This window comes from Plodia interpunctella, chromosome 20 (assembly GCF_027563975.2).
Source record: "Plodia interpunctella isolate USDA-ARS_2022_Savannah chromosome 20, ilPloInte3.2, whole genome shotgun sequence".
Classification (NCBI taxonomy): Eukaryota; Metazoa; Arthropoda; class Insecta; order Lepidoptera; family Pyralidae; genus Plodia; species Plodia interpunctella.
Window position 1 is genome coordinate 5,151,176 of NC_071313.1, and position 10,911 is coordinate 5,162,086.

At 35.2% G+C, this 10,911-nt stretch overlaps 1 protein-coding gene across 2 annotated transcripts in view; it reads left to right on the forward strand.

Moving 5' to 3' along the window:
- The window catches only part of LOC128678608 (neuropeptides capa receptor-like), a 60,088-nt gene extending 52,589 nt beyond the window's left edge, over positions 1-7,499 (forward strand). For both annotated transcript variants that reach the window (XM_053760242.1, XM_053760241.2), the window contains exons 7-8: positions 830-953; positions 1,491-7,499. In XM_053760242.1, coding sequence (XP_053616217.1) covers positions 830-953; positions 1,491-1,628 — 262 coding nt within the window. In that variant the 3' untranslated portion in view covers positions 1,629-7,499. The remainder of the gene's footprint in view (positions 1-829; positions 954-1,490) is intronic.
- Positions 7,500-10,911: the final 3,412 nt, after the last annotated feature.

Consider the following 10,911-nt stretch of genomic DNA (forward strand, 5'->3'; position numbering starts at 1 on the left):
ATGCAATCTAGCTGCCGGATGTCCTACGCTCCGTTTTACATTTCTTGGATACCACTCGGTCACAGCTTTACTTTCCATCGTTCGTTCTAAACAGGTACCGCAGGACTGGACCGGGCGTCGGTCGTGGTCCACCTGTTGTTTTCACCTGGGTGGACCACGGGCACACCACATCTTGATCTTTCGTTCGACCTATAAGGAAATTAAAGTTTCCTTTTCGATGAAACAAAATTACCAAAGCGCTCCATACCAAATGATAACTGGACAAGCTTGAACCTAAATAGAAAGGTGTTCTATTTCATGCTGATAACAGAATGAGTACTACCCAAACTAACAGAAACATTTGCGCTACTTTTCATTTCAACACAACGCAACACATTTCTCAAGTAAATGTGTTGTAATAACATTCAAAGCCATTTATCACTTCCTCGTCCCAAACATGTGATGAATTTCCTACAAATGTATGTGGTAACGAGAATTTATAGGGTGTTAGGATTATTTTCCGTACATTTTATTTGAGCATAACAATCATGCAGTTTTTTTTCTTCTAAAACCGAACATATAGCCACCAAGTAATTTGAAACAAACTTATGTGACCATAACCTTACTCCGTAGCTTACATAAACCGCTGGTACTTATATAATAATAGACGCTGATAAACAGGGAAATTTTGCGCTAATCAGTTGACATTTTGTCGAAGTAATTAATGCAATTGGGGGCCTGAATTAGCTTGTTGACAATTTACTTTAGAGGCAAACCCTAAACCAAATATTTCACGCATTTTGCTAAGCATCTAACAGAGAAACACGTTTATGTTTGTGATTGTCCTCAGATACCGCGTGGCGTTCAAAGAGACTCTGCTATGCCGTCCGTCGCGGCGAGGGTCCAAGACCGTTGAGCTGACCAGCTCCGGCAAGAGCTGTCGCCGCCGCGAGAGGATCTCTTTCATCAGCAAGGTGTGTACACGTTGCAGCAAGAGTAGTGCTGCTGGGCAGACTCCCACGGCGAAGATTTTTGATCACGATAGCGTATGGCGACACGAAATGACATATGAATTAGGTTTCGTTCAGTCACCACACCAAGGATTGCCTTACTATAATTTATACCACAATTTTTATTGTTATGTATGTATAAATAATGAGATTAAAGAGACTCGAGAAGGAATTTTCGGCCTATAGTCCTGAATTGTGTCATGTCATTTTATTTAAATTACATATGGTTACTATATTATGTAAAAAATAGCCGAAAAATAGCCGCTTTAGACTTCGTTTGTGGTAAATAAAAGGCAGGCTATATTTGTATATGTTAGTCCTGTCTGGTCTATATCCCTGTACCAAATTTCACCAAAATTGTAGTATTTTATTCAAAACAAAAATGAATCCTTTTCTCTTTAGAACCGACTTTCATAAATGTACGTTCAAGCGTATATATTTTTTATGTATGTTCAACGATTTTCGTAATATTAGTGGCTACAATCTTTGTTTTCTTAAAAGGTGGACTACGTCAAAGACCCGTCTCCTTACTGTGTGGACGCAACAGAAAATGTGGACGCTTCAGAGTACTACAGCGATGTGAAGAATGTCTACTTTGGAAACGGTGACGTGGCCAAGAATAGCTGTGATGAGGCCTAAGTTTTGTACACCATTTCAACATTTCTATATATACAGAAATATATGTAATGTATAGACAAATCACACAGATTGGTACTGATAGTAAGTATATAAGTATTAGTGTTACGGGCTACAATATTTTATAATATAAACTGTTAATTACCATTTAAGCTGCATTTTTACCGATAAAGTGGCAATTGGTGTCGTCTAAACGTACGAAAGCAATCAAAGGTTTTAATTCTCCTTTCGTCGAGACCATTGATCAGCAAAATAGAAAAAAAATATGAGACGCACATTAATATATTAATATGATCTTGAGTAATTTTAGGTATAATTAAAAGCTATATAAAATACCTTATATCTTATTTATAAGACAGGAGATTTTTGTAATTAAGTTGTATTGCTTGCTAATACCTAGGTATATGTAATTGTTGAATTGCGCAGTGATGTTGTGGCGTGTGGTTCCGTCCTAGAATAGGACCACTCCATATACACAGCAGAATCTTCAAAAAATTAAGGTTTTTTTACGCTGATCCCGGGCTTCGCGGCTTCACAACCCCGAACGAAACCGGGATGCCATCCATGCAGCGATGGAATCACTTAGGAAGGTAGAAAAATTTGTTTGCATAAACATGAGTACATTTAGAAACTGTTAAAATAAATTAAACATATAGGTATGTTTAATTGCATACATGTTTCACAACGCACTACCAACATACAGACTATGCAAATTCAAAATAATATAATTACAGATCTCACGCTATATACATAGATAGGGAAACTATGAATACACAAAATCTAATTACTATCTCGTGGGATTTCTTTGACGTGAAGGTATGAAATAATGTAATTAAAACCGGCTCACAGATTGGGAGCGGGTCGAGTTTGTTTTCGTTACGTGAAATGACGCAAACCATCGTAAACTAACGGCCCACGCCGGCTTCGCTCGGGTAAAACTATAATAAAAAGTAGCCTAAAGGTCACCTGAAGGTTTCGTCTGTCTCTGTGCTAAATTTTATCACAATCGGTCCAGTAGTTTTTGAGTTTATTCATTACAAACAAAAAAACCTATCACCATAACATAAAATACTACTAAACAATAAGATTGTGTCAGTATGATTATGTCGATTACGTCACGTCGCACAAAGTGCAAACTCAGCCTCGAAATTTATAGCAAAATAAATCCGTAAACTGCTAAATAGTAAAAACAAAGTTGCTTCCCGATGGCTGTTTGTAATGAATGCGTAGATTTTTAAAACTATTCATTGACTGTGACTGTGTGATTCCAGTGGAAGGATTAGGTGTTCACCCGAGCAAAGCCGGGACGGACCGATAGTGACATACAAATTCCGTGCTTTGCCTAGCGACTACGACAAAATTCAACTATTTTTTTATGTTAGTGTTCAGTGTTTACACATTCCGAATCTCGGCAAATAGAAAAGCTAGTTCTCTGTTCAAACTAATAAAATATTACGATTCAGCCCTTCCAATTGAAGTAAATACTTCTATAACCCTATAAAATTATTTTACGTGGCATCAAATGCGAAGATTTTTTCTCCTTTGTGACGAAATCCCTGAAGGATTCATTTTGTTTCTTCTGCGTCGTTAACTTGATTAAAGGATCGCAATTAACCTCTAGCTAAGTACAATCAAGTCGGATATAATATTATTATTTGATCTCTACTAAGAAATTTCGGAATTACGTAAATAAAAATAACTCCTTTCTTCATTATTTAATGTTCTCGCAATATCCCAACTCACCATATCACTACATATTGTAACAAAGTCGCTTCCCGCTGCCTATATCTAACCCTATGAAGGCTTAATTGATCTTTAAAACTACGCAACGGATTTAAATGCGGATTTTTGAATAGATGAGAGAAATTAAAAAATAAGGTTTTTAGATATATAATTTTTATGATGGTTTAACCCGAGCGAAGCTGGGACGCGCCGCTAGTGTAATAAGTTCGACTAACCTACATTCGATGTTGTATATTGTTATGAAAGTTGAACATATTAGGAACTATGCAATAAATCGTAAAACCGTTTGTTTGTTTGATTCGACTCAGCAAAGATTGCTCGTAAATGAATTAGCAAAAATTCAATTAGCGAAAATAAATTTGTTTTATATTCAAGAATTCTAATCGAAATAAGCAATGGTCGTAATTTAACGCGGAAACACATTGTGACGTTTTGTAATCGTAAGATATCTGAAAAGAAATCAACTTACATACATATAACTACTTACATAAATAATACTATTTTAGTAGCCATTTACTAGTTTATTGTTTGTAGTATAAAGTACCTATTAGTGGCACTTATTATAAGTAGTAGTAACGTATATCGTTAGGTATAACGCGATAAATTTAAAAACTACCGAGCGGATTTTTGTATGATTTTTGCGTGGTTTTTGCCAATAGTAATGAATAGTGTGGTTGCTGAGGAAGGTTTAGTATTTTATTATAGTTCTATCCGACCGAAGCCGAAACGGGCAGCTTTTAAATAAACCAATTTCTAAAATGTAGAACAGAATATTTTCGTACGTGATACAGAATCAACCTCACGCGATACGACGTGTCGTCGACGCGACGAATTACTTTGCCCGTGACGTGACGTGGGATAAATTGATGCCAAAAAAAGTTATGCTAATGACAAAACGGTACATTGCTTCAGTAACAACTTCGTGTCACTGTAGGTGAAATGTGAGAGAGTAGCGGTGGTGCACGCCCGCCTGTGGATCGACAGGTCCCGTGAAACCTACTCGTGCCACATGAGTTTTTATACATTACTTACGTACTTACTGACTTATGTACTTCATCGACCACGACTTGCTTCCGCTGAAGGAAAACAGCGTGAGAAAACCTGCACACTGGTTGATTATTAAATTATGTGTGAAATGGAGAAGGCATGCAATGGCAAACCACTCCATTATTAGTGCCAAGAAAGTTGTTCTGTGTGTTTCATTCCACGTAATGACCATGACCATCAGGCATGAAGAATACGACTATGACTATGAAGAAGTTTCATTGCAAATCTACGGCCGGCCGTACATACCATGGCCCAATTTGGTTTGGACAAACGGAGCTACTTCCCGTCTTGTGGAGGTCTTGTGTGAAGATAAAATAAATGTTTCTGTCATTCGGAAAATTTAATTTAATTTAAGGGCTATTAATTTATGGATATTGCCTCATAATTAATCATTTGGATATTTAATTTAAAACCAGCTCTGGTGAAATCCTATTATTATCTTTAATTTAACGAAATTTTTATTGCGATTTCGATGAATTTACTCATCACGGTGTCCACGGGTAGGTACTTTAATTTATCTGTAACATCTATCAAAAGGCGTAATCAATAACTTACACAGAGCATAAACGAGAAATGTATCTGGTCGATATTATGTAACCTATTTAGCATAGATGTATTAAATCTATGCTATTTAGGTATACAAAGCAAAATTTACGCGACAACTGGAACATAATCTTTGATTTATGTTTTATAGCTTCGAACTGACTCAATTTCCAATATTGTGTTCGCGTGGCATAACATTGTTGAAAGCGACGATGGTTCCGGACACAGACCAAATATAGATAAGGACTCGATATATATGTTTTAAATTTATATATTATTTATTATTAATATTTGCATGCCTGCATGCAGGTTGGCTACAGTTGACTTAAGATCTATCTAGGTAAATCTTGCAAATAGGTAAATGATTGTATTCTATTCCCCTTGTCTTCTTTTAGAGTCGAAATAGCAGATAAATAATATTAGTTTACACCAGTAAGTAGAAGTAGTAGTTTAAAGATTTAGTGAAAAGCATAGATTTAGAAAGGGCGCATCGGGTAGAAAGTAATATATCGTCTTGAAGTATTATTTTGAGTATAAGTATCACACACACACACATACTTAGTAAATAAGTACTTCAGCACAATAGACAAGCTAAATTTGCGTAATTTGTTCAGTTACATATTTTTATTGCGTATTTTTTTACCTTTCCAGAATACTTAGAGGGCACGAGGTGTGATGGAATAATAAGTAGGTACTCTTATGTCTGAAATGTTGAGCGAGTAGGTAAGTCGTCAATTTTCTCCAAACTTAACAAGACGCGGATCCGATTAAAAGTTATGATTGCTTCGATCATTTTTAGGTTGAAGATGACTACTTGTGGGAATGAGATTATATTTAACTTAGGTATTTTTACGTTTTGTTGATATACTCAGTTTTTGCACGCGTAATAGAACGTACGTATACTAAGTTATGGGAAATTGCCCATAAGAATATTATACTTTTTCCGGTATGAAAGGACATATATTAGGTCCTTACATCTGAAATTGGCGTTTTGTTGTACTGGCCACTTTCACAAATCATAAATTTCTCCTCTTTGGTTAGGAATCCCAAATTCAAATTTATACAGCTATTTACATATGTATTTGTGTTTCGTTTCTGATTTTTCTGTTTGCGTCACTCAGTTTCCAAAATGGAAAACTTGAAATATCGCGTTATTTACTAGTACGAGTTCCACCGTGGCACCAGTGCTGCGGAAACGGCTTGAAGGGCTGATGATGTGTATGGCGGTAGTGTCGCAAAAGAAAACACAGTGTGTTTTGGTTCCAACGTTTTCGTTTTAGAAATTTCGACCTGCAGAACAAGCCCCGTGGACGGTCGGAGACCCTAGTGATAATGAAGAATTGAAGGCTATGGTGGAAGCGGATCCATCGCAAACCACGTCCGAGTTAGCTTCATTTTAATCCACTTGAAGCAAATTGGGAAGATTAAGAAACTTGAAAGGTGGGTACCTCACGAATTGAGTGAAGCAAACCGGCAAACGTGTGTGGACTGCTGCGTAACATTACTTAACCGGCACAATAATGAAGGGTTTTTAAATCAAATCATTACCTGTGATGAAAAGTGAATTCTCTGCTCCAACAGATTACCATTTTTTTCGAAATTTGGATAACTTCTTCCAAGGGAAAAAATTCAATTCCGATAGGGCAGTCCAAACCGCCTTCAAAGATTTTATTGATTCCCGTCCAAATGGTTTTTTTAGTAAAAGGATCATGAACTACCTATGAGATGGCAAAAGCGCATAGATAATAATGATTCTTACTTTGATTAAATAAATATATTATATTAAAAATATTCGACTTTTTGTTCCTCCTATACCAAACGCCAATTTCATATGTAAGGACCTAATCTTTGCCTCCATTTGCAATCTGGGATGTCGCGAAGCCCAGGATAAGGATAAAAAAGCACTAAAAATATTAGTTACGGCTGTGATTTACTCGCCTCCCCTAGTCACCTCGTACGGCATCCATGGGAGGCAAAGGACACTAAGGGCTATTCCAGGGCGGGATCACGCGCCACACCGTTCTAACTTGTTAAATAACCTTATGCCAACTTACCTGTAAAAGCAATGCTTTATTTTACCTTACAGTAATAAAAATGTACATTTTTTTCAGTATTTTTTTAACCAAAATTATTCGAGGGTATCACAATGGGAAATTAAATATTCCTCAAACGTACCTAGATGTTATTCTGGTTAGTATTCGATAGGGTAGGTATGAATGAACTGAGAGTCTGAATAACTAATATGAAGACAGGACTAGTATACATGGAGCTATGATATGGTGTGGCCGTGTTCATTGTAGAGGATCAAATTAAACTGGTGAAAAGAAATTGAAAGATTTTGCATACGAAATGCTTTAGACGAAGGACCTCGGGGAACGTGTAACCACTTGGTGATAATGTCCGCATTTAATGTGGAAGATAAAATATGTTACTAGCGGCAATTTCGATAAATACTAGTTAGGCACCTATGCTGCGTGTAGGTACTTTTCATCGAAATCTATCCAGTTGATTTAGAGGGATATAATAAAACAATTTTACTTTTATAAACATCAATTTGTTAGATACACTTATTACGATAGTTGTGTAGTTTATATGCTAGATTACTTGTAGTGTAGTGAATGTTCTTTTTAAACTCTCTAAGTAATACGTACAAAAATATTTTGTATACGTTCTATGTGTTATATAAATTGTATATTCTGTAAATATATAACTTTTAAAAATATGATAGTAAGGAGGCATTACTTAAGGACCTAGGATTTTAAGCCGTAAGTACCTACATTTGTTTCTTGAAAATATCGTTTTCAAATTACTTCAGTTTACAAATAAAAAATGGTTACCTACATTACTTACGTGTATTTTTATTGTGATTGATGTACATAAGTAATTTATTTATCTCTCGGACTGGTCCCAGGATTAACTCATGTAGGTACCTATGAAAAATGTGGTCGCGAATGTTTGGCTTAAAAACGACATCTACTTTACCCTGTCATTCATAAAAAAGTAGCATTTTGTTAATTTCAAATATTATAAATTGTGAATGTGACAACACTTTTTACGAATAACGCGGATAGCCTATAGGTATCACAGTATTATATGTATATACCTATATTTCTTTTTTGTATTTGAAATTAACGATTAAATTTTGTTCTACTAAGAAATTGTATATCAATGTTGTAATAGATGCATAAGGTTGTATTTCTGGTTTATTCAATAATAACTAGTAACCCAACTGACGAGGCAATAATGTACTTTTATCTGTACATACTTATTGAATAAAAAAATATAATTTGTTTACATCTTACTTTATCTCACAAAGAAATTCAAAGAATGATTAAATGTTACTTTACTGCTACGCGAAAAGTTCCTGTTATTCAAATATCATGTTTATCTACTGTTAAGTATACTTATCTAGTCTTGTACCTAGAAAAATAATTGTAATATTTATATACCTAGTCATAAGTCGATATTTAAGGTCAATTAAAATATTTGTATTCTTTTAATTGCCAATGAAGTGTACAATTGTGCAAATAAAAAGGATCAAAAATAGATTATTGCATAATGGCTGTTGTAGAATTATTTATACTATGTTGTTTTTACAAGCCTTTTAGTATCTGTCTGTAATTAAATCTTGACCTAAATACGCTTGTCCTATTCAATTCCAACTTTCCTTTCGCACATTTTCTAGTTACATTCAAGCTGAGCTTCTATGGTGTCACTGGAGCGGCCCTTGATGTACTATCTTCTTACTTAGACAATAGAACTCAGAAAGTAGAAATTAATAGAGCAGCCTCTAACAGCGCTCCTGTGCACATGGGCGTGCCTCAAGGCTCCATTATTGGTCCTTTTCTATTTCTAGTTTATATAAATGATCTTCCTTGTCTTGCCCAACAATTGTGTGATGTAATTTTATTTGCCGACGACACGTCACTACTGTTTAAAGTTGATAGAAAAAGTAGAAATTATAACAATGTAAGCAACATTATGTCACTTGTGCTTGAATGGTTTACAACTAATAACCTGGCTTTAAACACAGACAATACCAAGTGTATTAAGTTCTCTCTTTCAAACGCACCCCAACTTGATATTCCTTTAGTAGTTAATGGTAAAGTATTAGAATAGGTACACAGTGCCAAGTTCTTGGGCATTACTGTGGATAGTAAGTTTAAGTGGGATAAACATATTGAAATCACGGCCAAAAAACTTCGTTCGGCAGCTTTTGCAGTGAGAAGGACCAGACAGTGTACAAACATCGAAACAGCTAGGCTCGTGTATTACAGCTACTTTCATAGCATAATGTCCTACGGATTATTGTTATGGGGTAATGCAGCTGACATAGGAAAAATTTTTGTTTTACAGAAACGAGCAATTCGTTTTATTTATGGGCTTAAGCCACGGGATTCCTTGCGAGAATTATTCAAATCGATAAATATTATGACTGTTGCATCTCAGTACATCTTCGACGTACTTATTTTTGTTAAATCTAACTTACACCTGTATAAAACATTGAGCGATGTTAACAGTGTAGTCACTCGTAATAGGCATAAACTTTGTATGAACAGATTCCGACTTAAAAAGGTTAGGCGGTCTTTCGTGGGTCAAAGTGTTAAATTGTTCAATAAACTCCCTGTAGAGGCTATTAACTTGCCAATGCCAAAATTTAAATCATATATTAAAAATGCTTTAATGGCTAATGCTTATTACACGATTAGCGACTATTTAAATGATAAAAAACCTTGGACCCTTCCTAAAACTTCCACCTCTCACACTTGATTTTAATTTTTTTTATTATTATTTATATATTTTCTTGACATGTTTATTACATATATTTTGACATTTATTGTAAAACATATACGTGATTTGTGATCTCCAAGTGTCTGAAAGTAACATAGGTATATATTATGTTAGATTATGGAGATCGAGTATGTCATGCACATTCAAATGGTCAAACCGGTAGCGGCATCGTGGATCGGGTCGGGAGGTTCCCTCTATTGTGGTTGAGCTTCGCGATGGCTGACTCACGCGTCAACTCGTGAACGGGTGCTGCCGGGGGAACTGGTCAGCTCGATCTTTTATTAAAAGTTTTTTTTTTTTGTTTGGTTAATTATACATATATATATATATATAAGTATATATATATTTTCCTTTCATCAGCACTTGATCACGATCATAATATGTTTCAGTATACCTTTTGACCATGTACTTTATTATGTACTTAATGTTATATTACTGATAAAAAATTATACATAAATTTATATATAAAAAATGGTTAGCCCTTCTGGCATAATAGGGACCAACACTGTTTGAATGAGTTTCTTTCGGCATTGTAGAGAGTAGTTTGTAGCTTTGGTAAACATCATTTAATTTAGATTATGACGTGAAAAAGTGCCTGTGAAGGCCTAATTTCTGAATAAATGATTTGATTTTGATTTTGAGCTGGCGACTCTCCGGGTGTTATGCCATGGCAGAGCCTCCCCCAAACTGTGGGTTTTGATATTTTAAAGTGATAAAATCGGCACTAAACCCGACTTCCAAATGTCCTCAATGTGTTAGCATGACTTAAAACTTCGGAAAGTCATAAAAAATATGACCCAGAATATATTAAATTAGGATTCATTTGGCAGTCGAATTCATCACTAGGGATCAGAAAATTTCCAGTTTTATTCCTCCTCTCTAAGACAGCCTAGATGTGGGTCCCTAGTGTGGAAACTTGTGTGATATGAGTCGCAGTCACAACTTTAAGAATCACTGGTCCATGGTGTTATGAGAATCAAGTAGATTGCTTGGCTGTGGTGTCGAAGTGTTCATCTGAATTTTATTTCTCTTGAAATTCCCCGTCTGAATTTATATAAAAGGCAGTAAATGTACCTTTTTTGAAAGCCCTTTTTGCATAAACATGAGCGTACTAAAATAATTTGGTCATATCAAATTTATAGGACCTTAGAATTGTATAATA